The following is a 26,841-nucleotide window of genomic DNA, read 5'->3' as shown; positions in this document are numbered from 1 at the left end:
TTGTTCCTGTAATAGTTTGTGCGTATACACGGCTACATGTATTTCAATACATATGCACACGTGTGCACACATGTGCACGCACTCTCTCTATATATGTGGGTATATATATAGCTTATATATAAATCTTATACTATGTCTATATAGGGTTTAACTTCTTTGCTTTGATACTAGAAAGTTCTAGAGTTTACCAAGGGAAATAATGAAGCACATTAATAGGCTACGAGTTTATGCTAAGATCACCAAACACATTTATCTCCAGTTTCCTGACACTGACAGGAAATAACTGGAAAGGGCAGAGTCTTTCTTACTGTAAGTTAGGAGGAGATCTCTCGAACTTGGGTCACGCACCTCTACTTCTTTACAAGGGCACTTACCACAACAGAAACACATGAGTACATGCTCTCCTACCACACCCGTTCATAAGAAACCTATTTGTGCTTATGTGGGATCTACGCACATTTACGGAGAGCATATCTAAAATGATTTTAAGGAATGTTTCACACATAAACGCATTACGCCTTTAAAAAATATTTCTAGAGGACAATAATCTGCCACCTCCACCATGGTACAATCCTACTAGAACACTAAATTTCTCAGTTGAGAAAAGAGTTGTCCCAGTTTCTAAACGGTTCCATTTTGAAATGATGACTACTTTCCCCTTTTTTGTTACCCTTAAGGTTAAATATCTTATTTCAAATCTTTACAGAATCAGTGTGTGAACACCTAAAATCAAACACACGAATCTGATAATTATTTAGACGCACAGTATCACATTTACATAAGAATGGCAACATATGTTTTCAGAAAATAATCCCACATGAGGAGAAGCACAGGTGTGTGTGCATATGTGTGTACTTGTAAACAAGAGTGAGTTGAATGGCTCTGTCTTCGTGGAGTTGGAGGAGGGGATAAAGGCCTAAATTAAATTCTACGAATCCATAAATTAAATCAGATCCAACAAACTTTGTAAGATGATCTGTTTCCCAAGTGTACATAAACACTCCTGGATACATCAAGCCAGAAATGGCTTATAAGAATAATAAGAACAACATTGGTACTGCCCGTCCTAAAAAATCACATGTACACTTCCCCCCATAATTACTGGGTCACCTTTTTGATTGTAGCAAGTTACGTTGCTGAAGTACAGTTATAAAATGGAGATATAAAAAGCTATGTCAAAGTCAGAAACACAAACTAGGAGAAGACAGAATGAAAACAGAAACAGACTAAGTAAAAAAGAACTCAAACAGTCCAAGTCTAGAGACTTTGTACCTGCGGAGACTCATATGTGATGGTTTTGGTCTCAGTTTGGACAATAGGGACTTCCTTGGTGGAGATTTCTGTCCTTTGTGAGGCATCAGAAATTGTTACCATCTCTGTTTTTACCACTGGTGGCTGAAGTGAAAAGGAAGGGAAACATAAATTCTAGAGGTAATAAAGTAAAAGTGCTTAATGGAGCCTTCAAAAATAACTGTAAGAAATATATCCAAACACACACTCATGAACAAAAGAAAAGAGTAAAAGGAAATAATCTAAAACAAAAGACAAAAGAAAAACACTTTCCTTCAAATATCATATATATGTGTATAGATATATACGAAGAATAAGCTAGCATAATAGCTCCCTAAATTGTGGTAGGCTTCAAATTATGATGGTCCCAAATTACTTACGTGTCAAGCCTGGCATACAGTGATATGGAAACTTTAGCTTTAAGCAAGTAATGATAAAATTGAAAAGAAAACAAAACAGAATGAACGATGAGAAGTGACCTGCCTCAATTTTTATTACAGTTTGAAGAAGCATATAGTTTGTGTGAAGGCTGTAAGGTTTGTGTGTGTGCCTTTAATTGGCACACTTGGTCAGTAGGCTAAGATTTGCTCTTTTCCCAAAAAGCCTTTTCTGCCCTACTGACAAGGAGATCCCATTTTCAGAAAGAATATCTTCAAGCAGGATTGTTCTCAGTTATACCTGTCTAAATCTTACAGTGTTTCTTCTGTATTACGTAAGTTAAAACGTTATATCTGTAGAGTCACTCCACCATTGTTGCATTAATGCTTTGAACCATTTAAAACATTCAAAGAGATGGTCACGGCCTGTTAACATTGTAAGTCTGCTGAGCATGTATCTTTAATACACCATCAGACTATACTACTACCAAAACACTACAGTGCTTTCCTTGAGAGAAAATTCCCAAGTGTAATTATTTAAAGAGGAATAACCTGTATATTAAATGCAGAAAATAATAGTTCAAAGCATTCAAAGACTTTCAAAATATCTTCTCTGAAGTGAAATCGGAAGTTTAAAAGTAACATAAATCCAGTTAATTATTTCAAGACAAAGTCACTTCAAGATTTTCTACCCCATGAAAGAGAGCAAATATGGATAATCCCTCTACTGTCGGCATTTAATTTTAATCAAGGAACACTCACACGGAAGTAAATCCTCCCTCAGCATAACTTTAACTCCCAAATCAGAGACACTGCACCTAGTGACCAAGACTTAATCTAAGAGGAGTATGGAAAGTGCTCTTTCTTGAAGAGAAAAAGGAAAAGACCCAAACCCAATGGAGACAACTCACAAAACACATAATCAAACTTGCAAATAATCCAGAATTGATGAGAGGATAGAACGAGAAGAGAAGGGTATCCTCCTGTTAGCTTCTCGCTGCCCAGAAGGAAAGCTAAGTCTCCTGACCAGACGGTACAATCCCTGGAATCCAAAACCTGAAATGCCAGGGGTATTCAAGAAATAATGTTTTCATCAGGGCTAGAAGCTGAATTCAGAGCATCACGGTGATCGGAGCCTGCTGCCACTCTGAAAATCTTAAACTGAAGAGAGAATGAGCCAGAAGGTCAAAACCAGTCGTGACACCAGCAACACACACACACTGACCGTTTTTCAACACTACATACACCATTTTCTAATGAACAAAAAGGCATTAAGTGTGAGGAGGCAGTGCAACTAAAGATAAACCACTGAAAACATCCAAAAACATGCAGAGAAAAATTTCAATGTGAAATGAGAAGGGAAAAACCGACACGGCTGCTGTTGTAAAGTTTATCGGGTGATCCATTTGCGGTAAAGACGCCAGAAACCGTGACCCGAGAGGGCAGAAAAATCGACAAAGCAGGGCCTTCCCCCTTCCTCCCGTGAGAGATCGAAATCAGAATCCTGTCGAAGAAGCTGAAGGAGACCTGGGAGGACAGGAGAAGAAGAGAGGCAGGTGTGCTCCACCTGAGAAACCGCTCTAGCGATGAGCTCCCGCTGGGGTCTCCCATTTACCTCTGAACAACAGATAATCTGCGGCAAAACATCAATGTCAACGGGAGCCACCTCTCCGTTAACTTTCTGTTGCTCGTCGTCCTCCGTGTCTTCGCCCACGTCTTGCTTAACGGCGCCTTCGTTTACACTCTTCGGGGCAGGGATCTGGGGGCCCGCTACCTTTTCCTGGGTCACTGTTTCTACCGTGCCGACGCTGGCACCTGCTCGGGTGAGCACGCTGGCTGCCGGCACTGGGTCCTGCCTCTCTACTACCTCGGCTGCTTGGCCGGGCGCCTGGTCCACCTCTTCTTCACACTCCTCCTGTTCCTCCCTGATGGTGCCCTCCGGCACTCGGTGGTGGGGCCGGTACTCCCCCACGTCCTCCTCCTCCTCGCTCTCGCTGCTGCTCTCAGAAGACAGGGAGGTGGAGTCTTTCTGCGTCCCCGGCTCCACCTTCCGCATCTCCCCAGGACCATGCCCAGGGGACGGCTCTTTACCGTTCATCTCTGCCGGGGTTACTCTTTCGTCTTTCCCAACCTCTGCCTGCTTCTTCTCCTCCACTATATTCAGAGTCTCAAGTGAACTCTGCACAGAAACAAAAATGGATGAGGGGGAAACAAAAATAGATGAATAAATCAAAACGACGGCAAGCAAAATTAACCGACGGCAGGTTCATGTCATGGAGAAAAGCAAAGATGATGATGATGGTGGTGGTGGACTGAAAGGGAAGCGGGTGAAAACGTGAGCGGGATTGGAAACGTCGGGCGATGGTGTTAACATGGAAAAGGGGAGAACCTTAACAGCATCGCTGGCTCCGGCGCAAGGCCCTTCGGACTCAGGAGCGCATTTCTGCGGAACAAAAAGCAACCGAGGACACAGAATCAATAAAGGTTTTCCTCGACGCCCACCAAAACAAACATCCGACGACACCGCAAAGACAGAACAGCAAGAATCAACAGCTACAAAAACCTTTACCCGAGGTCACATGAAGGACAATCCAGACAAATGCAAGAAGCTTAGGGAAGGAAACAAAAACACAAAAACAGCTAGCATCCTCCCAAAGAGCTGAAATGGTTTTATTACACTTATACCTATAAGCTCATTACACTTATACCTATAAGCTCCTTCTTGTTGAAAAGGTAGGGGGAGAAAAATGGAATTATACCAGAGCTTACTCATTATTTTAAAGTTTAAATGTTAAGACTTTTAAAATCTATTTGACAGTTTGATTTTAATCAGACAGAAAAAAAAAAAAATCCTGGTCTGAACCCCTAATTCCTAAATGAATATAGTATTAATAAGATGATGCCTTTGTCTTTTGCTGGCTTGTTGAAAAATCAGCTTTAATTGGCAAAATTATAATTGTCTCACATAGTTATTAACATAAAAATGTTGTCATTTCAGAAACGGTTATTAACATCCCAAACTGTGCGATAGATTAGCAAAAGGGATATTATAATATTAGGGTGGATGTCAGTTATGGCTCCAAGTGTCTTCTCTTAGAATTTAGCTCCTCCATTTGAAAACTGAAATGGACCCAGTTTATCATTTGAGATGCACATTGCTAGCCCCTGCAGGCATCTACTTTGGGGGAGTAGATTTACCCCAGTTAAGTACAGTACCTAAACGTTCAATAAATGCCTGAAGACGAAATAATTAGTAATATAACTCCCTATGCTATAGTATTGATAATCAGGGTAGCAACTTTCTTACAAAGGAGTCTGTTTTTAAAGATTAAAATTTTCCTTATTTTTTTTAACTTTACTTAAAGCCTAGCCAACTTTTTGACATTCGGGTAGCACTAATGCCTTGTGCTCTAACTTTAAAAATTCAGCTAGAGATAGTAGCCCTACTTATTCAAGAAAGTATCTCGATGCTGAATGAAGAGCACTGCACCCCTGAACCCTCTGGGCAGAAAGAGACCTTGCTGTGAAGGTGCCCAGACACTAACTGGACTGGAGCTGTTTCCTGTAACCGATAACACGACCTCATGTTGATCTGCTCCAGCAACACGGACAACCATGAGCAAAAGGTCCTGAAAGGGCACCTATCAACAGATACTCACACACTGTCTTTGATCTGCCCTGTTATTCTTAAAGGCATGGTAAGGGCACGTTTTCATTGCTCAAAATTAATACCATGTAAATCACGTTACTGACAGACCAAGAGAGCCATCCTTCCAAGTTTACTGAAAGCCCAGAGGTTTCAGATGTTAAACTGGAAATCTCTAAATCTATTTTGGTAAAGGGGTAACATTTAACTGTACCTACTTATAAACTTCTTTATAAATAAAGATATCCAGGGATCAGAACATTTCTAAAGGAGACATTTCATTATCATTATTTTTATTACTTAACCTCAAATGGCCAGATGGGTTCTGCCCAAGTTCAGGGAATCCCTTAGGGCTCATTCCAAAAAATGAAAATAATTATTTCATTGAGTATGGCAAGCACTTCGAATTTTTCCATATAAGCAGGATTTTTAAAATAATAAACCATCAGAAGATGTTTAAAAGACATTTAGGCTTTGAAAACTTTTCTGCAAAAAAATACTTAGCTTCTACTTGGTTGAAGCTTTCCCTCCACATAACAACTCAGACTCTGGGCCTTAGTGATTTAAATGATTCTCTGAATTTAGGCAGAATTGGGGTGGAGGGAAAGGAAGCAAGAGAAACATCCAATGAGTATCTTTTCCTCAAGTCCAAATTCTGTCATTATTTCTTGAATGTTTCTCCCAGGAAGAGTTAATTGCACCAGTGAAAGCACTGGAGGAAGAGGTTCCTTAATACTCAAAAAATAAAAATCACTCTTATACGTGGCTTTTAAAAACAGGGGAAACAAAGTAAAATGCACCTCAGGCAACTGTGAGAAGGGCGAGGAAGAAAGCTTTTCAGAAGGCGCACTGGAGTTCACAACAGTGCCCCCTGCTGTCCAAGTGCTGGCTGAGGTGAAGGAGGTTTTCATGCTACCAGAAAAGCCCTTGTCACTAAACAAAATTGATGATATCTCCTCTTCTAGGCTCTAGAGAGGTCAGAAAAGGAAGAGCAAAGAGTTAACAATGTCAGAACAGACAGCAGTGACCTACTGAAAGGTTACGCAAGAAAGAATCACAGAGCAGCATAAATTGAAAGGCAAGGATTCTAGAAAATTCTGCAGCAGGCGTCTGTGGCCATTGGCCTGAATGACAGCTTTCCACCCTGCTTGAGAGTTGTTGATAGCTCTAACCTACAGAAACAAGCTAAAACTCTTTAGTTTCTCACTGAAACTTTATCACAAGCTGAGCGTGACCAACCCACTGATCCGTCACACGCTGCTCCGTATATTCTTGAGGGAGCTTCTCGGCGTGGCCCCTGCACTTGCTACACTTATTTCGGTGTTAGCGCTTGGGTGTCCCTAACCCCTTGCCTCCAGTGCCCTTCCCCAGGCACTCTGGGCCTTGCCAATTTTGTCATCTCTCTGAGGTCCACTTAATATTCCACGTTTTGTGTATGGCCTTCACTAACCATTTCAGCTCCTATGACCTCTCCCCTGCCCCATACCACTCTGTCTGTACGGCAAGCGCTTTGACAGTAACCCACCGAAATTCCCTCAGACATGCTAAATATGCCATGGAATGAAGAAACAGTATCTTTTTTTTTTTTTTCAACAAGAAACAGGTAAAGAAAAAAAAAAAAAACTCTAAACAGGAAGACAAACTCAGAGGGGGAAACTCTGAGCAATATAAAAATCATCTATCCCTGAAAGGCTATTAAGGTGAATTTAATCTTCATATTTCTGGCCCTTAAATGACAGTCCTTAATCTGCCTGAGGGCACAACAGGAAAGCTGGGGACTATCCCAGGTACCTAGAATGCCAATGGTTAAGAGTCACCATGAAGCTCCCCCTCACGTCAGATGTGTGCAAGAATACTTCCTAATAAAACCCACTGCTCAGAGATCTTAAAGACAGATAAATGAATGAATAAATGAATGGCATTCTGGGATGCCCCTTGGGACGGTGCACTAACTGGGGTGAAGGGTAGGTACGAGGAGATGAGGAGGGCAAGGTGCGCAAGCACAATACTCAGGAGAGAAAAAAAAAAGCTTCTGGACAATTTCAGCTTAATTACAGTCTCCATAATTACACCATCCCTAGGGTCAGGTGGGTGGAAATGGTGTCCTAGCTGGTAAAAGATCACTGGGGAGTTTAAATAAGTGCCATGCATCTAATTATTCAATAAAATGTCTCCAAAATTACCTTAAAAGTCCAGTGTATGTAATCTCTACTAGACTCAGGAGTTTCTATATAAAATATAAACTCATATTTTATACAAGTTCAAGTGTGTCATAGTTCTCACAATACATAAGACAATATACAATAGTTATTTGCCTATTAAAGACTAAATGATTTGGTTTCCAATTTTCTGCTCTACTCTCAAAATTATTCATAATGTACCGAAACCATTTTGAAAGTTTGATGTACTGATTTCTAAACAAGAAACTATTACTGTTCTTTTTTTTAATCTATAAAACACATATTATAGACATTTGGAAAACTTGTTCAAATTATACTCTTATGCATAATTTATTTTACATTTTATTAAGTACTGCAATTTAAAGATAATCAAGAAACCCTGAAAAATTAAGTAGCAAAATGAAGATGCAACAAAGACAGAAATTTAAAAGATATTCTGTTAAAAGTCAAAACACTCCAGTAGACTTAACTTTCAACTAATAGCAATGAGGTGTTACTTGGCACGGGGCGGATACAGTGTAAGTGGTCAAAAAATGCTTGTTGGGTGAATGGATGATTGTAGTTACAACAGTCCATATGTGTGTTAAATAAATACGTATTTTCCTGCATGTGCTGGAGAGGAAAAGAATAAGAAAGAAGCAGTAACTTCAAGCGTAGTTAAACCGTTTAGGAGCTGAACAGTGGATAAATTCCAGATTTAAATTTCACATAACATCATTTTAATGTAACTTCTACAATAACGAATGGATGGTTTTCACTGTTCATGGTTTATACCGTACACTCCCCTAAACGATGACATCCAGAAAAAATGATCATTTTAAACATCTTCACCAAAATCCCAGTTTCCTACTGCAAAGACATCACTTTAAATTGATCAAATGATGTCATCTGACTCGCTTCTAAGGAGGATAGATTTTCAAAACTATGTAATATTTCAAAGCATATGATATTAAAGTCATCATTTTACACGGTGAGTCTGATTGGCTTTGGATTTCAAGCTAACCTTTAAAGTATATAAAGATGTCACTTGGTTTAGCTTTATGACGTTATGTTTCTCATTTGCAGTGTTCCAGAAATATTTCATCTCAACCAGATCTCAGATTCTCTTAGCGCAAGGCTTCATCTTCCACTTAATCTGCCTCCCCCACCATCCCACTGTATGTTCTGATGAATAATACTCTCTACCGACTAACAAAATCAGACTTGGTGGAAGGGAAACACTTTCTCCTTATTCCGATCTGTGCTCTCATTCCCATCCCCTATAATCCATTCCTCAACCAGCACCAGAGGGGTCTTTGTCATACACGTGGGATTATAGCACTACTCAGCTTGAAGCTCTCCAATGGTTTCCCATCACTCCTATAACGTAATTCCAAATTGTTAGTATGTTCTTGAAGATCCTGCCAAGATCTGGAGTCTGACCTCTTTGACTTTTTTCAGACCTTGTCATTTGGTCTTTCAGTCCTTTAAATTAATTCCTGTCTTGGGGCTGCATTTGCTCTTCCTTACACATGGAAAAAACTTCACACGTCCACCTCCTTCTCATCACTAAGGCCTCAACTCAAATGCTATCTCTTCCCAAGCCTTCCCAATCACCTTCTAACTCGACAAGTACTTCATCTCCTTAACACTTCTTAGCGCTCCAAATTTTCTAGTTACTAATTTGCATGTCTGCTATCTCCTCCACTAGACTCTAAGCATTCTAGTCCCAACAAACAACAAGCTGACCAGCTGGCTAAGCAAAATCACTAGAGACAGAAGAATAACAATGTAAAAGCAACGGAAAGCTAACTTCCCTAGTAATGCCAGATATTTCATATATGCAGGAGCACAGAGAGATCCGAGGGGCTGCTCGCATACACCAAAATCTTTTAGCCCATTGAAAATCTTAAAAATAAAAATTCAAAAGGTTTCCAAATGTAATTAGTAAAACAGTAACCTAAATCACACATAATTCATTACTCTAACACCACCACAGTGTGCGTTGTACAAACAGTGCATTTTCGTGTGAAATCATGGTTTCCCAACTGCCAGCCACATCCATCAAAATTAGGGGTCATTTATCACCTAGATCGGTTGAGATGTCTGCATTTCAAACTGTGGATTTCCAAATAAAGTACTTTTGCAATATGGTGCTTCTCATCTAATGATCCTATGTTTCTATTTTACTTTTTAAGCACTCAAAAGTTTATTTTTAAAAATTTAGGTTGATACACAAAGAAAAAGGAGTATCTTATGGTTGTGGACAGGAATAAAGGAAAAGGGGAAAAAGCAAGAGTAGATCCAAGGATGCAAGGTGAACACCTTGTCTGCCTCCTGGGCTTTCTCTTCAACTGTCCATGCGGCCGCCATCTGATGCTTCTCCGTCATGGATAAAATATCCTTGAAAAGATGGTCTCCTTTGCTCTATTGTTTTAAACAATAGACATGATCAACAAATAAGACAAGTACATTACATCTATAGCAACACAGACATAAAATGACTGTGTGGGTCAGCGGAACAAACCAGATGAAGCGGCACATAAAGGGAGGACACAATCCCAGCACGTCATCAGACACTGTTCCCCCAGAAAACACAACGCTCTAGAGTTGATTCTGAAATACGGACAGTAACATCTTCAGAAAAGCTGAAAATAAGAATTAAAGTTGTATACAACTTCAGAAGACCCTGCTATGGTATTTTAAATCTTAATATTGTCAAAAGCTTTTTCAGTTTTTAGCAATTACTTTTGCTCATCTGCTTTAAAGAGCTGTTTTCCTTTCACTGTCACAAACTTAGAAATTTAAAGTAACCAACAGCTTTGCTTTTTAAGAAAAGGTGAATAAAAATAGCCTAAGAATATCTAAATCAAACGCCTACAATTTGGTAACATTCAAGTCAGACTAGATGATGAATTTAAGGAGAAGAGAGGGGTGAAAGGAAAAGAGGAAAGAGTAAATTGTAGGGTAACACCTGAACACACTTTTTAAAACTGCATATTAAATATAGTATGATCACTGTCTCCCTCAAGTAAAATAAACGAGCCCATGAAGTTCTTGGTTGACAACAGGAGAGATTTTGCAGCATCAAAAAAAACAGATATAGATGAGAATGAAGAAATATTTTGAGAATATATTCTAAAGGCAATGCTTATAGTGGTGGCGAAGAGAAATAAACCATGGAAAGAATAAGGATGAGTTTGGAGAGATGTTATGGGTGAAAATGTTCTTAAAGTACTAATCTACATTTCATTACTAAGAAGTTTCAGTATTAAGTTGTATAATTAACATTTTACAAGTTTTCAACAGGGCTCATCAGTCTTTAAAGCTAAATTTAACTATCTTCACAGTAATTACCTTAAACCATTCTAAATATGGTCTACATTCCTACATCCCTTTAATTACTAATTCTTTAATTATTAAACAAACTCTCTTATTTCAGAAGTCAATAATTAACTTACTAAATACAATATATGTCAGTTTCTAAGTTGCCCTATGTAACAATTCATTACTACCAATTTACTTGAGTAAAATAGTGAAATTATTCTAAAGGTATTTCGAAACTCATACAATTTACCCAAGAACTACGTCAATAAGTATTACACATTATTAATAAATATTTAGTATTTTAAAAATTATTAGCAGTTACATTTTTTTAAAAAAAGGGAACATTTTGTAACTTCTTGAGAATCAACATAATAAGATTAGCAACCTAAGTTTTACTGAACAGCTGGATTGAGACATACAGCCAACAAATAGCTAGTGACATACCCCTTGTGTCTGTAGGGACAGAGGTGTGATACGTCGTTTTTCCCATTCATTAGGGCGTGGTTCGGGTGTGGATTCCATAAAATTGCGCTTGAGTTCACTAATGCTAGCCTGGTGTTTCAGTATTTCCTCCTGGGCCTTATCCAGGTCCTAGCAATATGTAACGTAATAAAGGGGGGAAAATCCAAAAGGAAAAAAAACAAAAAACAAAAAAAAACCCAATAGGATAAAAATAAAAAATGAAACCAAAAAATAAGACAAAGTAAACTTATGATTAAAAAAACACAGTAAAGCAAGAAAAATGCCAAGTCTCAAAAGCCATATCATCACCTAGGAATATGAGTTTGTCCAAATTTGAAAATAAAACCAATGTGCAATTTTTTTGTGATTCCTGTCTTAAAGGGTTCTGACTTCTTCCCTGTTTAGATTTGTTTAAGAAATCAGTAGAAAGAGGCTATGGAACTAATACTCAACATGGCCAATCACCCTTCTTTCTAATAGTTGGATTTGAAATGCAGCCCATGACTTTGTTCCTGCAAATTTACCTTTCTGATTAGGGTTACTACCAGAGTTGCACGCTGTAATATAATGAAGCAAGTGAAAATAGAGAAAGGTGGACTCAGAGCCCATTTGGCCTGACAGGAATCCAGTCCAGGATCATCCCAAATAAAAGGGGTAGGGGGACCAACGGTTGGCTTTTTTCAGGAAATTCCAGCAATGGTTTTTAATCCTTATGGAATAAACGGAACAGCTTCCAGAGGCTGCTTCTGTTTGGTCTTTCTCTAAAATAAATGAACGTCATATTGGTTTCACGTACTTGCCAAGCACAAATGCGGGGTCCGGCCACCCACGTACCAAACAGTCCTTATAAAAAGATGCGAGGAAAACTACCAGGTCAGTTTTCACCGAAATAGGCCCTGACAGATGTCACTTGTGGGATTTTTTAGATTGGCCCTGAGAAATGATATTCGTGGAAATAAAAGGCAGTATTCAGAAAACAGTTTTAACTGAATTTTAAATGTTTTCTTATATTTCAAAAATCATGGGGCCACCTGTGGATTATAGCTTTCAATCCCACTCCTCCCAGAGAAACAGGTCATGCATCTGATTAAATTAGATGTTCCATATGCATGCACAAGCATCGTAGCTCATCTACGAGCTGCTATCGCCATTTGCAAAATCTCATGAAAATCTAAAAATCTTTGCATGGCATGAAAAAATGACTGTGGCTTGAGATCAGGCACATTTCTTGCATTTGTTCAAAGCAATGTTACGTATTACACTTTAGAGCATTTTAGTAAGTTATGCAAAAATACATTTCCAACAGTTATCAAAGCTGCTGAAAGCAACCGAATGGATTAGTCAAATTACTGAGGATTGCAGTTCTCCACTGAATACACTGCCATGTACTACCCTAAAAGAAGGGGGAAAAAGAAACAAAAAACCGTTCTCGTGTGACACGGGGAATACAATACATTTTACATTCCTAATTGGGTGGCTAGGTTTTTTTTTTTCCTCCTCTTTTCTTTCTTACTTTCTTTCATTTATTCTTTCTTTTTAATCAAAACAAACCCATTAATTAGCATACTCTCAAATGGAAGATTTTAAGTGGACCACATTCCTAATTGCATGGATTTTGGCACTCTCTCGCCCCACCAAAAAAAAAAAAAATTGTGAACACAGGGCCAAATGACTTAATGCCGATCAACAAATAGAATCTGTTTTGGTGAACGTGTATTAAGGATGGGATCATGTTACTTCAGACTCTAAACCCTGGAGAAAGCCCATTAGGAGAAAACAGGTTTACTTGCAGAACTTCAAGATTAATGAATAAAAACTTTATTCATTTGATTACACAGAATTTTATTTTTCCCAGTTGTCACTTTGAGAACTTCTAGTAGATATATTCCTACCTAAGCCACTTTAAAAGAACAAAGTTGGACTGGTAACATGCATTCCCAAGGTGAACCTCCCCCATGCATTTCGTGCACTGTGCTTGAAAGTTGCCAGCCAGCCGGCCTGTGCGTGACCCCCCGTTCACAGCAGCCTGGCAGCCATTAGGACAGAGTTGTTTTCTTAAATTATACAAACCTCCAACATTAAATTGCTATGTCTGACATAAATATTATCCCCTTCTACTCTCAAGGAATTTTTCTGTGAAATTAAATCACACACAGGGGGGGAAAAGGCAAATAAACATAAGTGTATCAATCAGCAAGCACCAGAAATGACTCAGAGTTGGATAGTCTAAGACATTAAAATAAAGGAGGAATAAAAACCTTAAGAACCTAAAGCCACAACGAGCAAAACTCACAAATTAACCCTAAAAGTGCTCCACCTCCCGCACAATGATAATGGCAGGCAGCAGCTACCAGGTATTTAACTTTGGGGGAAAAATATCCACCTCCTCCAGCTGCGTTTCCTCCTCTTCCGTCTTCGCCTGGAAGTCACCCAGCAAGCAGCCAGAGAGAAGGGGAGTATTAGTGGAAAATGCTACCATCAGTGCAAAGAAGCTGTATTTGAACTTAAATGGTGAACCAGCATTACCAACCTTCACTGTCTGGCCCTCAGAAGATGCAGATTTTGGTCTGCATTAAGCCACTTTGGTCTTTCTTCACCTACAGTGCTGTACAAATGATGGAAATGGTCCTTTGCAAAGGTGGAATGGAGAATGGAAGCTTCACTCTTTCTCAGTCCCTAGATTATGCGCTGCTTTTTAATATGTTTTGACTCAGGAATGAAAACATGAGAGTGTAAAAATGGCATAATTCAATCTGTTCTAACTTGAAACATCTACATCAACTAGTGGTGAGGGCAAAGTGTGATGATGTAAATTTTGGCTTTCACTTTCTATCAGGGACAAATGTTCACCCTATTATTTAGTTTTTTAACACAGATTTTTTTCCTTGGGGGGAAACTGGTTTATTTTGCTACTTTCATATAAAATGGTGGGTAGTTAAAAACATTCTTGTATTTTATAGCCACTTCTCGTGCATAAAATTCTTTAAGCAAGAATATTTTTTCATAGTTGGACAATTCTCAGTTATCTAATGACCCAAAGAATTAATCTGTACATTTAAAACTAACATAAATACTGATGACTATTGACTCATGGAAGGGAATAGCATAAAAGAAAAATATTGGTTCAGATACCAAAGGAAAATAGTTTAACCTTTACATGTTCACTTATAGCAGGATTATACATATTCTTTTTCTTCTTTACTGTAATGCCAGTGTCAAATCTGAGAGTTCAAAGTGCTTTTTTTTTTTTTTTAAACTATTCAAGCATTTTTGAGAGGTAAGCAGGGAACTCAGAGTATCTTTTGATCAGCAGGGAAAAATTAGACACAGCCACTCAACAATTTGCTAAGAATCATCTTCCAATTCCTTGGTCAGCACTTAATTCTCGAAAATGTCGATCTGGCATTCTTCAGGTAACCTTCAGAAATCATGGATTCTCCCACGATGCCTAATTATCTTCACATTTTTCTTTAGATTTGCTCTAAATTTTGTGATTTATTTTATGTATTAATAGTAACCACGGATATGGGACACTAAGTCCCCAGACCACATTTAGCAAAACAAATCAAAAACTACTATACATGTGAGCACTGCTTAGTACTGCAGAGGTAGCCCTACATTGGGGCAAAAATCCTCGGATCAAACCAGACACCTAACTTTAAATAAAAGAACACTAAGAGGTCCAGTCCAACCTTAGTGCTACAGAGTCTAAATTTTCAAAATACTATGGTTCATTTTTCACACATATTTCTTAAAGAAAAGATAACAGAATAGTATCTTCCTTACAAAATATGTGATGGTGACTCTTATATATGATTTTGAGTTTAAAAAAAAAAAGAAAAGAAAAGAAACTACCTGAACTTCATCTGGGCTCCAAATGCTACAATAATAGGGAGACAAGGAGTTTCTGAGATTAGACCTATGCATGTCAGGAGTAAAGGTCACAGATGCATCCTCAAAAATGCAAGAACAAGCTTGGCTTTCTAACAGAGGAATAATAACACTAAGGAATTCTACTAATACATATCAATTACAGTTATGTCCAGTGCATCCTAAGTTCTATATCAAAATAAAGTTTCCATCCTAAAGGAACAGCATTAACATTTATCTGCAAAATGGACAGACCCAAAACAGATTATTAAGGGCAACATAGGTCCCCCTCTCCTTGTTTTTATGGCCTAGTATGGTTCAGGTATTTATAAAATAATCCTACAACTTTGCTTTTAACTTAGAATGTGTGGCCCTAGTCAATTAATATCAGTGGAAGGAAAGTTTTTAATTACACTTATTTCTCACGTACTAAAACGATGTGTGTGAAAGTGTGCAGATATTATTTTGAGGTTAACCAGTGATGGAATTTATGCACATGTTTACACTCTACATTAGGAAGGGTATAAGACGAAGTGGAGTGCTGTTGACCGCACAGATTTAAAGCTCATGTAGGAGAGCCGGCAACTGCTTCCTCTTCCTCCGTTTTGTCATTCAAGTCACAGTCATAAGAAACAGTCAAGGAAGTGGCTTTTGCCTCCAGATAGTAGAGGGATAGAGCCAGAGGAAGGGAAAAGGTGAGAGAAAAAGGCACTGACTGAGAAGCAGAGAGAAGGAGCCCAAAAATGAGGATGAGGGAGGGAAGGAACAAAGGGGAGGTGATGGGAACATAGTGCTGGACGTCGGTGGGGAGGAAGGAGACCCAGACCTTGGGGAGGCTGGGGGAGGCAAGGTACCCATCCTCATCGAGCAGTGAGGGGAAGAGAGGTGGAAAGCATCTGCGGAAACTGAAGAAGTACCCAAACTCTGAATCCCTGTTCTCACCCTCTTTTAGAGGCTTCTCGTGTGTGGGAGGACAGTCAGTCTCGGGAGGGGCTTCAAGAGGATCCAAGCCAGAATCACAACCCCCCTGCTCTGATGTTTCGCCCGTGGAAGGGAGCTCTAAGCTGCCTAGTGTGAGCTGATCAGCCTCCCCAAAGGGGTCTTCCTCCGAAATGTCTGAAAGCAAGTCCATCTCAGGGGCTGGCAACACGTTTGGGGAAAGAGATGAAGCACAGTGGATGAGTGGTGAAGGTGGGCACATGGAAATAAGCTATTCTCCAAGCAAACCCATGGTTGAAAGTGAAATTACACAGCGGATACATTCAAAGGAGAACCAAAAGCAAGACAGAGAAAGAGGAGAGAAGAAGAAATGGGTAGTTAGTGAAAACGTTTACTCAGAAGGATTGTATTAACACAGTGTCATTAGAAACTGAATTAAACGATCCATTTATAAAACAGGAAAACTGGACTACTTTTATCACATACAATTTATAGGTAATAGGTTGATTTAATTATTATTTTTCAACTGGTTGCAAACGGATCCTATGAAACTCAAATAGCATTATTACTTTTGAACCTGGTCGCTGACAAACACTGAAAGCATTAGTGAAAAGGCCAGTCGTTTACCAAAAACAGGCGGAATTTCCCTTGGAATTTAAAAGAACTTTTCTTTTGTATCACATTATCTAGGCAGAATGGAACACAGACTTTCTGAGATTCTCAGCTCTCCTATTTCCGATGTAAGTAGCCACTCCTGGGTGTCTTGGTAGCATAATCATAACCTATCCTGACAACTTTTCAGTTATTGATAGATACCTTGTTTGCTGTGACTCCTGTTATTCTAACCTAATTTTTAACCAAATCCTTTGTGGAATATGATATTCACAAATTTTTTAACAAAGGAATGAAGAGGATCTGATAGCATGTGCTACCAGAAGCATCTGTCCTTGTAGCATAAGACAGGGCCCCCATGGTGCCCGAGCCCTCCTCTCTGCTGCGGTTGGGGGCTGTCAGTGCAGGAAATCCTGAGACACTGGCAGTTACCTCATCTAGCAAGTTCTTTGTAAATTCATGTTGCACGTCTTTAAATTTTTCAAAGTTAAAATTTTGAAAACATTATAAATCCACAGGATGATTTCATTTCTTTTTCATGTTTACTTCCAATGTTACCCATTCAAAAGTTGCTTTGTGCAGACATGGAAAAGAGATCTGAAGAACTCAAAGCCACTTCAAATCAACTTCTAAGTGACTATACTTGCCGAAGGTAATATAACACAATCCCGACAAGTTTGAAAATACAATATAGGTTACTTCTCTGTTCACTATGGTATACGCACCAAAGAAGACTGAAAGCAACACACCATCTTCTCACTCAGTATTCAAAAAACAATTACTTAAAACTTTCTTCTTCATCAGTGGTAGATTATTAATGAAAAATCATATTTTCATAAAGACCACCTTTCTTTTCAAAAAATTCAAGTCAATACTACAATAAAATAATCAAGACGTAGGCTACACATTAAACTTTACTTGAAACAAACCAAATATGAATTTCAAATCATCACAGCTTTTATAATTGGGGGCTTAATTAAATAGGATGATTATAAGGATGGACAAAAGACCAATAAATTACTTGCTTGCATTAAGGTAATTTACGCTGAAATATTTTGTTTTGACCAACAACCAGAAAAAGGTCAGAGACTCAGTCCAAACCAGCAAGAGCATACACATATTTGAAAAGTGGGAAATTTTATCAACACAGAACATACAATGACTGATTTTAAAAGATATGTGAGTTCTGAAACAACAAATGCAATAGACAGCCTCTTGTCTAAGTACACATTTAAAGCCACGTATTCGACTAATTTACCATACCTTTCCTTCAGTGAGTTGCACATGTGGGGTTTTAGCTGGGCTTCTAATGTCCCTGCTGCCATCACCATCTTGTACCACAGCAGGGCTCACAGCTCCAGGGCCACGTGCTGAAACCTCCCCAGCAGGGCCAGGAAAATCCTTCGTAAGACTTCGGTCCACAATACCAATCAGAGCTAGTTGAGAATGATCATACGGATTGCTTTAGGACACTTAAGCGATAATTTCGATGAACGCCCCCCCCCTTCCCAGATAAACAGGCACCTTATAGACAATTAATAGAAACGGGAACACTGTTTGATCATGAAAATAACATATCAAATAAACTCATGTTTAAACTTTTAATAAACTCTAGAAGTATTCTGAATTGTAACCCAATAAATTAGACCAAGCTCTCAAGTCACAGATTTTTGAAGGATAGACACTGATCATAGAATTGGCCAGCAGAAGGAGCTCTAAGACCAGATGAAACACCAGAGTCAGGGCACTATGTCAGAATTACAATGTGAGCAGTATTTTAATTCTCTGGAGTCTCTTTAATCTTGCCTGAACTTATTTCTGAATCTACCTATCACAACAATTCATTACCTAGTTATTAAAATGATTTGCTTCAGTAAGTTTTAAGAATTCCTCCATAAAGGGACCTTTAGTTAGAACACCACTCGAAATTGCAACAAGACAGTAAGAGTAGATTTTAGAGAATCAACTTCTATGTTTATGTTAATATTTTTCATTTTTCTAACCTCCCTCCTGAATGCCTCAACTTGACCTACAGTAAGTCTAATACATAGAAACCCTCTGCCTTAGCAAATCTGGCCTTATGTGTTCCCTTCATCTATCCTACAGATGTGCAGGAACATATATCGTGTTGACATTTCTGTCATATGGCAGATCAACCCAAGATGGCCTCAAATCTCAACAAGGCAAAGTGAGTAGCAACCGGCAAAAGCCTCTGTCCATCTGTAGTTTCTTCCCCAAAGAAGAAACCATTGAGGTCATTTCACCAGCATAAAAAGCGCTTTCCTGACACAGTGTGGCTTGCTCTGGCCCCATGCCCCTAGGGAAGCCCAGTGTTTAACTTTAGGCTGCAAGCTCTTGGAGGGCAGAGACTGTGTGTGACCCACCATACTGAACTCGGGCAACACCTAGACCTCGAATCCATGTGTTACTAGAAGCCTCTTAATCCACACCCCTCACCTGCCCTGTCCAAAACTTCCTTCTTCTCAGTCTTGACTTTTTGCCAAATACACTCTCATGCTTGCACCCAATTACTCAAGTCAGATACCTTGAAGTCTCTTCCTTTACCCCTCAACAACCAGCAAGTCCAATAGAGTCCTTGGATGTATTTCTAAATGTGGCCAGTTCCTTCCACCTCTATTTTACCACCCAGGTCCCTTTTAAGACTTTCACGGCTCTTAAACATTCATACTTTGGAAAGCCCACAACAAATCATATTAAACATTAAAATGCATTCACATCGTACATTAAATATAATTATTTTCTAGGGGTTTTTTTTGACTTTTAAAAAGATTTTAACAATTTTTCCTTGGAAAGTATATGAGTATGAGTTAACTCTTTAACCTATGATTACAGTTTCTAAGCACCCATTATACTCAGAGATTTACTGCAAAATGAGAAACTCTGACCTAGAAATGGCTTCAAATGTAATGATATCAAAATTTTAATGAATATCCAATTTAAAGTTACATAATGAAGTTGGCAAAATATTGACCCTGCATACTTTTGTTAAACACTTAATGATTTCAGTTTGCAGCTAATAATTTTTGTCAGGTCTTAAACCGTGTAGAACCCTGAGAAGTTTACAGGCCCAAGGCACAGAACCTATGGTGCCAATGGCTAATAGGTCTACTACCATTTGAGACAAAACCACCACAACTCTCACAGGATTGTTCCTGACCAGTCGGCCTGAGCTTCCTCTCGCATCCTCTCTAATTGTTCTGGACATGGCATCAAGTGATTTTTTTTTTTTTTTAAAGATAGCACTGTACACATATGTGCTTGTATAAGTGTGTACACATGTGTATGTGTGTACAACACCCATCCTTCAATGGTTTCCTAGAATAAAAACCACGTTCGGCACCAAGAGAATGTGGCCTGCAAGGCCCTGTGTGACCTGCTCCCAGCCTACCTCTCCTTATCACTAGTCAGCTCTGACTACACTTGCCTTCTTTCTGTTCCTAGAATGTATCAAGCTGTCCCTAAACTTATGATCTTCAGACCTGCTACTCCTGCTACCTGGAATGCTTTATCTCCTGTTCTACTCATGGCTGCTTCCTTCTCATCCTTCAAGTCTCAACTGAAATGGTTCTTCCTCCGATATGCCTTCCTTCCCCAATGACCCAATCTGTAATGCCCCTGATTATACTTTCCACCTTCAGGAAATCATCAGTTCCCCTGCTCTCACATGCATCGGGGTGTTAGTGCTCTCAATGACTGATTTGCCTCCTTTCTGGTTTGATCGTGCAAATCTTGGAATCTCACTGTTCTAAAATAGCTATCCTAGATTGATTTTTATTTTGATATTTGCTCTTTAGATATCACATTGATTTTTACTTTCTACATAATCACTAAAAGACTTAATTTGTCACACCTTAAAGTGAAGAATATTTATATATTTTAATAGCCTGTTTAAAAACAGGAGAAAGAAAACATAACACATATCAACAACAACAACAAAAGGTATATTGATGGTGCGGTGGGGAAAATAAAGCTCAGTACCAGGTTACAGCCTAGCTTTGCTCTGGGGGAAAAAAAGAACATAAGCCCTATCCAAATAGTTCCCTAGCTGTCTGGTCATGTATTGGCATGAAAAGCCTCCTATTTTTCACAACAACACAATAATCCTTTTGATGGCTTGCCCATCTGATGAATTACAGTGTCCAAAACACAAAAGGAAAAATAATGGATTACTGTGCCATGTTTGTTGCTTTCACTTGTGAAAATCATTGTTTTCAGATACGGACCCACTATAACCTTCTGCGCTAACTGCCCATACAAGATGGTGGGCTTCCTGGAGCACAGTTTATATACCTCAAAGAAAAAGCAGTGGTTTACTGCTCTTTTTAAGCTCTAAAATTCGCAACATAAGAGTTATAAAAAACCTCATAGTTTAAAACAAAGGCTAAAAAGGACAGTGTTCCAGAAAGAGGAATCATTTCTCTCAGGCATTAAATGACACTGATCACATTTATTCAGCACTTGTATAAATTCTCTGTGACAAGGGGCAAGACTTGAGAAATATTTACATCACCGGGCACATTTTTTGGATTTACTTGGAAAAAGTACTCAGTTGTTGATGAGCTAAAAGATACTCTGACAACTATCATGCAGTAATAATTCACTAAATTTAAATCACTGCATTTGGGAACGTGGACATTTATTTGAACCACAATTTATGATTCTGTTGCACATTTTTTTCTGTGGTCTCATAAAACTATATGAAAGATTCTCCAGAAGCAAGATTCAATAACTATATGTACCAAAATGCCCACCAACAGAACTTGGGAACTATCTCTGTGTGTCTGCCTGGATCTGTTTTCTAAGTTTATTCCAGGAAAAATAGATCAAGGCCAAGGAGTGTCAATCCTTCACTACCGAGAGAAGATTTTTATCTATTAGAATATCCAATCTGTTTAGCTAATTATTTGAAACATAAGTTGTTCAAGTTCGCATTTCAGAAAGATATCAGTAATAACAATCAAAAACAGGTTTTTGCTGATAAACAGTAGTAAAATAGAAATTTTCCAATTTAGCATTACTATTTTTGTATATATGTTTTGAGATTCATCAGCCAAAAAATGTTGGAGAACTACTTCTGGTAGAAAGGTATCCATACCAATTACTTGCTATTAGGTAGAAAGAAAAAAAAATTTTTTTAAGCATTCTAATATAAAATTAACCTCAGCTCTTTTACAGGAAACCTGCTATTAACCCAAAATTAAACAGGTAATAAGATATATATATAAAATGAAGGGAAGCAACATCAATTTATTTCCATGTATAATTTATTAAAAAACTACATATATGTAGCTAATGAGAATTTCGATAGAAAAAATTTATACAAATTTATACATGTCTCCCCTTGGGTGTAAGAACAGATGAACACACTATATTTCCTTTTTGTTAAACTCTGTATTTAAACTAATCCTTTGAAGCTGTGAATGGTTTCCCGTATGCTAGAATGTCTGTTAAGCTTTAGTAAGGGTTTTTAAACTCAAAAATGTGATGATGCAATGAATGTTTTATGTTCCTTTGAATAAAAGTTCTATATATGCTATCACACCAAAAACCCTTGGAATTACATGTTTGCCATTAACTAACAAGTTCAAGAAATTAAGTCACATAACATATATCACAATTAAGTCAGATCAGTAAAAACATTTGTCCAACATCTCATCAACAAGAACTCAACTAATATTTGTGTGTATTTACAGTGCCAAGAAAATTTAGGTTCAGAATGACAACTTCAAAACACTATAAAATTATTTTCTTATGAGTGTAAGTAATAGTATTTTATTTACTCAGGAAAAAAAAATGGCTCTCCCTCTAGGGTATTTCTGGGGATCTTATTAATAAGTCGGTCAACATTTTCTGATCCCACTGGATTAGAGAAAGATTAATGGAATCCAGAATCCTAATAAACGTGTTTACCTCCATCTAGACTCCTGGAGACCCGCTTACTAGAAGTGCGTTCAAAGTGCGGTGCCGGCCTGTCAATGAGGGTGCTGGCCTGGCGGGTCTGCGCTTGGGTACGGCCGCTATAGCGGAATTTGGACCCCAAGGTCAGGAATTTGGCCTTTGGTGGCTGCTCTGGAGACACAAGCCTGTGGGGGAAAAAGGGAACAAAATTAGACTTTACGGATTTTTTTTTAACTTTAAAACTATATATTTTAATATCTCGTTTCATTAAGTATGATTATTTGGTCCAAAAAGTGCTGCCTAAACTTTCTAATAAAAATCAACATTATTTATAAACCCTCCTATATACAGAGCTTTATGATAATGATAAGATGAATAAATCCTCATTCACATATTCATGAATAATGTTTTCCTCAACCGGAGCAAAAACGCAGCTGTTTTCAGTGTATATCAAAGGTTATTTATTTGTATTAACTTAAATCATTTATATAAACACATATGTCTGAATTCTTGCTCCAAGCCAGAAGTGCCAAGTAGCAATCCATTACCATTAGTAATTCTTAATATTTATGTCTATTTCTCTGGGAAAGAACATCTAACTCAGGAATGTGTCCCATCAAGTGATGCTGTCCCATGAAGAACACAGCACACAGTGGATCTGTAGGGATGACTAACATCCTTTCTTGCCAGCACAATTCTACTCCTTAAACCCCAGGTCCGTAATGAATGAAGTACAACTCCTGATGGCAAGTACTTCCAGACTTATGTGAAAGCACGGTTTTAGTAAATGAGCCAAACTTGTCTGGTATACGACTGAAATTATCTTGCCTTCACTGCCTGACGGAGAGCTGGCAAAACATCTTAACAAAAAAGATAATCCCAGAGCTCTTTGAGAATGTATTAAATAAGACTGCAGTTGACAATTCCAGAATATGGAGAACTCCACCAAAATTTTTCCTATCATTATCCAAAGAAGAGTGGTTTCTTAGAGAGTTCTTTACCGTTCCGAGTATTACTAGCATTTCTGCTCAACTTTTAGAAATCTTCTGCTTAACAAGCAATGAAAAGAGAGTCAAGTCAAGGTAAAGCTACATGTAGTAATACAAGAGGTGCTCCCCCATCAATTCAGGATTCTCAATCATATTAACCCAGGAAAACAACGTGTTAGAATGAGACTAATGAAAAAAGAACTAATACACCCTTGGCTTTAGTCTCGTCATAGAGGGTAGCAGAAGTGTTCCTTGAAACACTTTTCTGCCAATAGATTTTCAAAGGAGACAGAGATGATGTTGCTGAGAAAGCACGATCTGAAGACGTCAGTGCCTCAAACTGTACTTTGGAAAAAGCTCCATATTCTGAAATTAGAAAGCCGGAATACTAGACATTTAGACCAGAAATTAACTCTTATCTGTGCTGTGTAATTTCTTTCTCTAACAGTGAAGGAAGCTGAGGCACTGAAAGATTAAATGTCTCGGCACCCTGACGATGAGTACCAGGGGGTAGGGTGAGAAATGTGGTCATTTACCATGCACTGTCTCCTGATGGGCTGAATATGGTGGGTTTCCCTACCTTGCGATCCAGCTAGCTACGGTCTAAGAATGCTGTGTAAGAAAGCAGTGATGTACAGAAAAAAGGGTCATTGGCAAGCTCATCAGTGCAGTAATTAAGAAATGCTCATTCTCCTTGAAAAACAAGTTGGCTAAATCACATTTATTTTATCATCCATTCATGAAGCATGCTCTGTAGGTACTGGGAGATCAACAAGTGGACAAAAAGAGACATTTCTAAAAAATATCTCAAAGGAGAAACATGCACCATGGCCCAAAAGGAAATACCCTCTCCACCACAAAATTTTAAAAACTAAACAAAAGACAACAAGTGCTGGCGAGAATGTGGAGAAACTGAGACCCCTGCATACTACTGGTGGGAATACTAAATGGTACAGAAGCTACGTGAGACAGTAAGGAGGCACCTCAAAAAATTAAAAATAGAACCACCACATGAGCCATCAGCCCCACATGTGGGTATTTTTCCAAAAGATCTGAAATCAGGATCTCAAAGAGATATTAGCATTCCCATGTCCACTATACCACGTCACAATAACTAAGATATGGAAACAACGTCACCATCCATCTACGAATGAACGGATAAAGGAAATACAGGATATACATACAATGGAATACGATTCAGCCTTTAAAAAGGAAGGAAATTCTGCAGTATGTAACAGAACGGACCTGTTACACTCTGGAATGTAACATCCTTGAGACGGAATGGCCCATCTCAAGGGGGGACCTTGAGAAGATTATGCTAAGTGAAACAAGCCAGACACAGAAAGCCAAGTACTACGTAATTCTACCTATAGGATGTATCCAAAATAGTCAAAATTCACAGAATCAAAGACTGTAATGGTGGTCACCAGGGGCTGGAGGGAGGGTACGATGGGGAGTTGTTAATCATCAGGCAAAAAATTTCAATTAAATAAGATAAGTAAGCTCTAGAATGCTGCTATACAACACTGTACCTACAGTCAATAATAATATATTATACGTTTAAAAGTTGTTAAGTGATCTTGCCACAATAAAATAAAATTATTTAAAAAGAAAAAAAAAAAAAGACTAGAGGCAAACAGGAGAGTGGGACTGGGCTATCGGGTACCCTTCTGCAGGTTCACTTCAGTTGACTGTATCTCAACCAAAGGCCATGTCTTCCCAGAATGAGCAGCTCCACATGAGGGTTCTCTCTTACTTCCAGTTTACAAAAAGCAGAAATCCAAGAAATACAAGGAAAATATTTTAAAGGCAGATATAAGCCATAATGCAAAAGAGGGAAAATCATTAACTAGAGGATTTTTATTCTGTTTATGTCAAACTGAGATAAAGTGCTTTCTTGCCCAACTGGCACTGGTGACCACATACACAAAGTATTAGCTTACAGATTAATTTTCTGATCACAAAGAAATCCTTCAGCAATTAAGCTACAATTAAACAGAAACTAGTACCGAAACAAAAAAGTGTTGACCACAAACATTTATGAGCTTTCTCTAAAAGAATCTTTTTGGTGATTTAAGTCAACGGTAACATGACTCCTCTGAAATGAGTATATCAGAGCAGTTTTGAAAATAAATAGCACACTATGCTACCAAACTAAGAATAATGATGATAATGATAAACATTATTTCATACCAGAAATGGTTCTAAGTTTGTTTCACGTGAGCTATATCATTTAGTTTTCAAAACAACCCTATATTATAGGCACTATCATCATTACCACCATCACACAAATGATGAAGGGGAGAGACTCACAAAGGTTGAGTAACTTACCTACAATCACACATCTAGTATGTGGAGGGGCAGCATTAGACCTTAAGAGTGCAAAGCAAAAACTTTAAAGATGAAGGGTCTAGATATCACAGCTATCTAGACTGCAGTAATAGGAAACTGAGGAAACAGAGAAAAGGAAGATCCGCAAACCACACTTTGCTAAGAAAAGCAATGTTAAAAAGTATGCCCCTGAATAAAAGTATGAACGGAGACAGGACAAAAGCTATAGGAGGCTAAAAGGTCTAAGGAGATCTTCTGGGTTTTTTTGGTTTTTCAGGGAGCAAGACATGGACATGTTTATTGGCCAAAGAACTCATCGAAGCCACCCACTGGGGGCGCATGATTTACAAAGCGCAATCCTACGTGAGGCATGAAACAAGGGATCAAGGTAGAGGAATAAAAGTTCTATATATGCTCTTTCTTGAGACAGGAGAGGAAGAAAAGAATGAATGAAGGGAGAGGGAAACGATGCTTAATTATAGACAAAAAGAAAAAAAGAGAAGATGCATGAAACCAAGAATGCTCATGACCCACAGCATCTACTATCAGCATACCCTCCAATGAAGGGCATCTGAGCAGAGGGGCCCCGGTGCCCTGGGGCTCAAGAAGACCAGGAATATTTGTGATGGTGGCACTAGGATCCAGCTGATGTGGGAAATGATCTCTCTGCAACTGCACCAACCCAAAGCACTGTCTATCTGGATAGTTATGCTATTGAAAGCAACACGTGGTAGCACAGGTATAGAAATGGTGAGGTCGGGACACAGGACTCATCCAGGACCAGGAGACTGGAGGCAGATGTGCAAAAAGGGACAGGGACTTAGGGGGGAGAACACTCCTGACAAAGTAGCAAAGGGACAGAGCACAGGGTTCAGGCTTGGTCTGGCTGGGAAAGAAGTAAGACAGGAGGGAGCTGATAA

At 38.6% G+C, this 26,841-nt stretch overlaps 1 protein-coding gene across 23 annotated transcripts in view; it reads right to left on the bottom strand.

The window, feature by feature from the left end:
• The window catches only part of EPB41L2 (erythrocyte membrane protein band 4.1 like 2), a 218,817-nt gene that overhangs the window by 27,188 nt on the left and 164,788 nt on the right, over window positions 1–26,841 (bottom strand). For 13 of the 23 annotated variants that reach the window (XR_009005263.1, XM_007190851.3, XM_057528201.1 and 10 more), the window contains 8 exons: window positions 22,614–22,786; window positions 17,946–18,118; window positions 13,645–13,680; window positions 13,332–13,394; window positions 11,244–11,390; window positions 9,798–9,899; window positions 3,283–3,846; window positions 1,273–1,395 (listed from right to left, as the gene is read on the bottom strand). Coding sequence is in view for 22 of the 23 variants with exons in the window: in XM_007190851.3 (XP_007190913.2) it covers window positions 1,273–1,395; window positions 3,283–3,846; window positions 9,798–9,899; window positions 11,244–11,390; window positions 13,332–13,394; window positions 13,645–13,680; window positions 17,946–18,118; window positions 22,614–22,786 (1,381 nt within the window). In the remaining variant the exon portion in view is untranslated. Of the gene's footprint in view, window positions 1–1,272; window positions 1,396–3,282; window positions 3,847–3,876; window positions 6,282–9,797; window positions 9,900–11,243; window positions 11,391–13,331; window positions 13,395–13,644; window positions 13,681–17,945; window positions 18,119–22,613; window positions 22,787–26,841 lie in introns of those variants that run through there. The other 10 variants (XM_028168685.2, XM_057528211.1, XM_007190852.3 and 7 more) reach the window with 10 other exon arrangements.

Source organism: Balaenoptera acutorostrata, chromosome 14, assembly GCF_949987535.1.
Source record: "Balaenoptera acutorostrata chromosome 14, mBalAcu1.1, whole genome shotgun sequence".
Lineage (NCBI taxonomy): Eukaryota > Metazoa > Chordata > Mammalia > Artiodactyla > Balaenopteridae > Balaenoptera > Balaenoptera acutorostrata.
The sequence above is the reverse complement of the archived record's forward strand: the minus strand, read 5'-3'. Positions and strand labels throughout refer to the sequence as shown.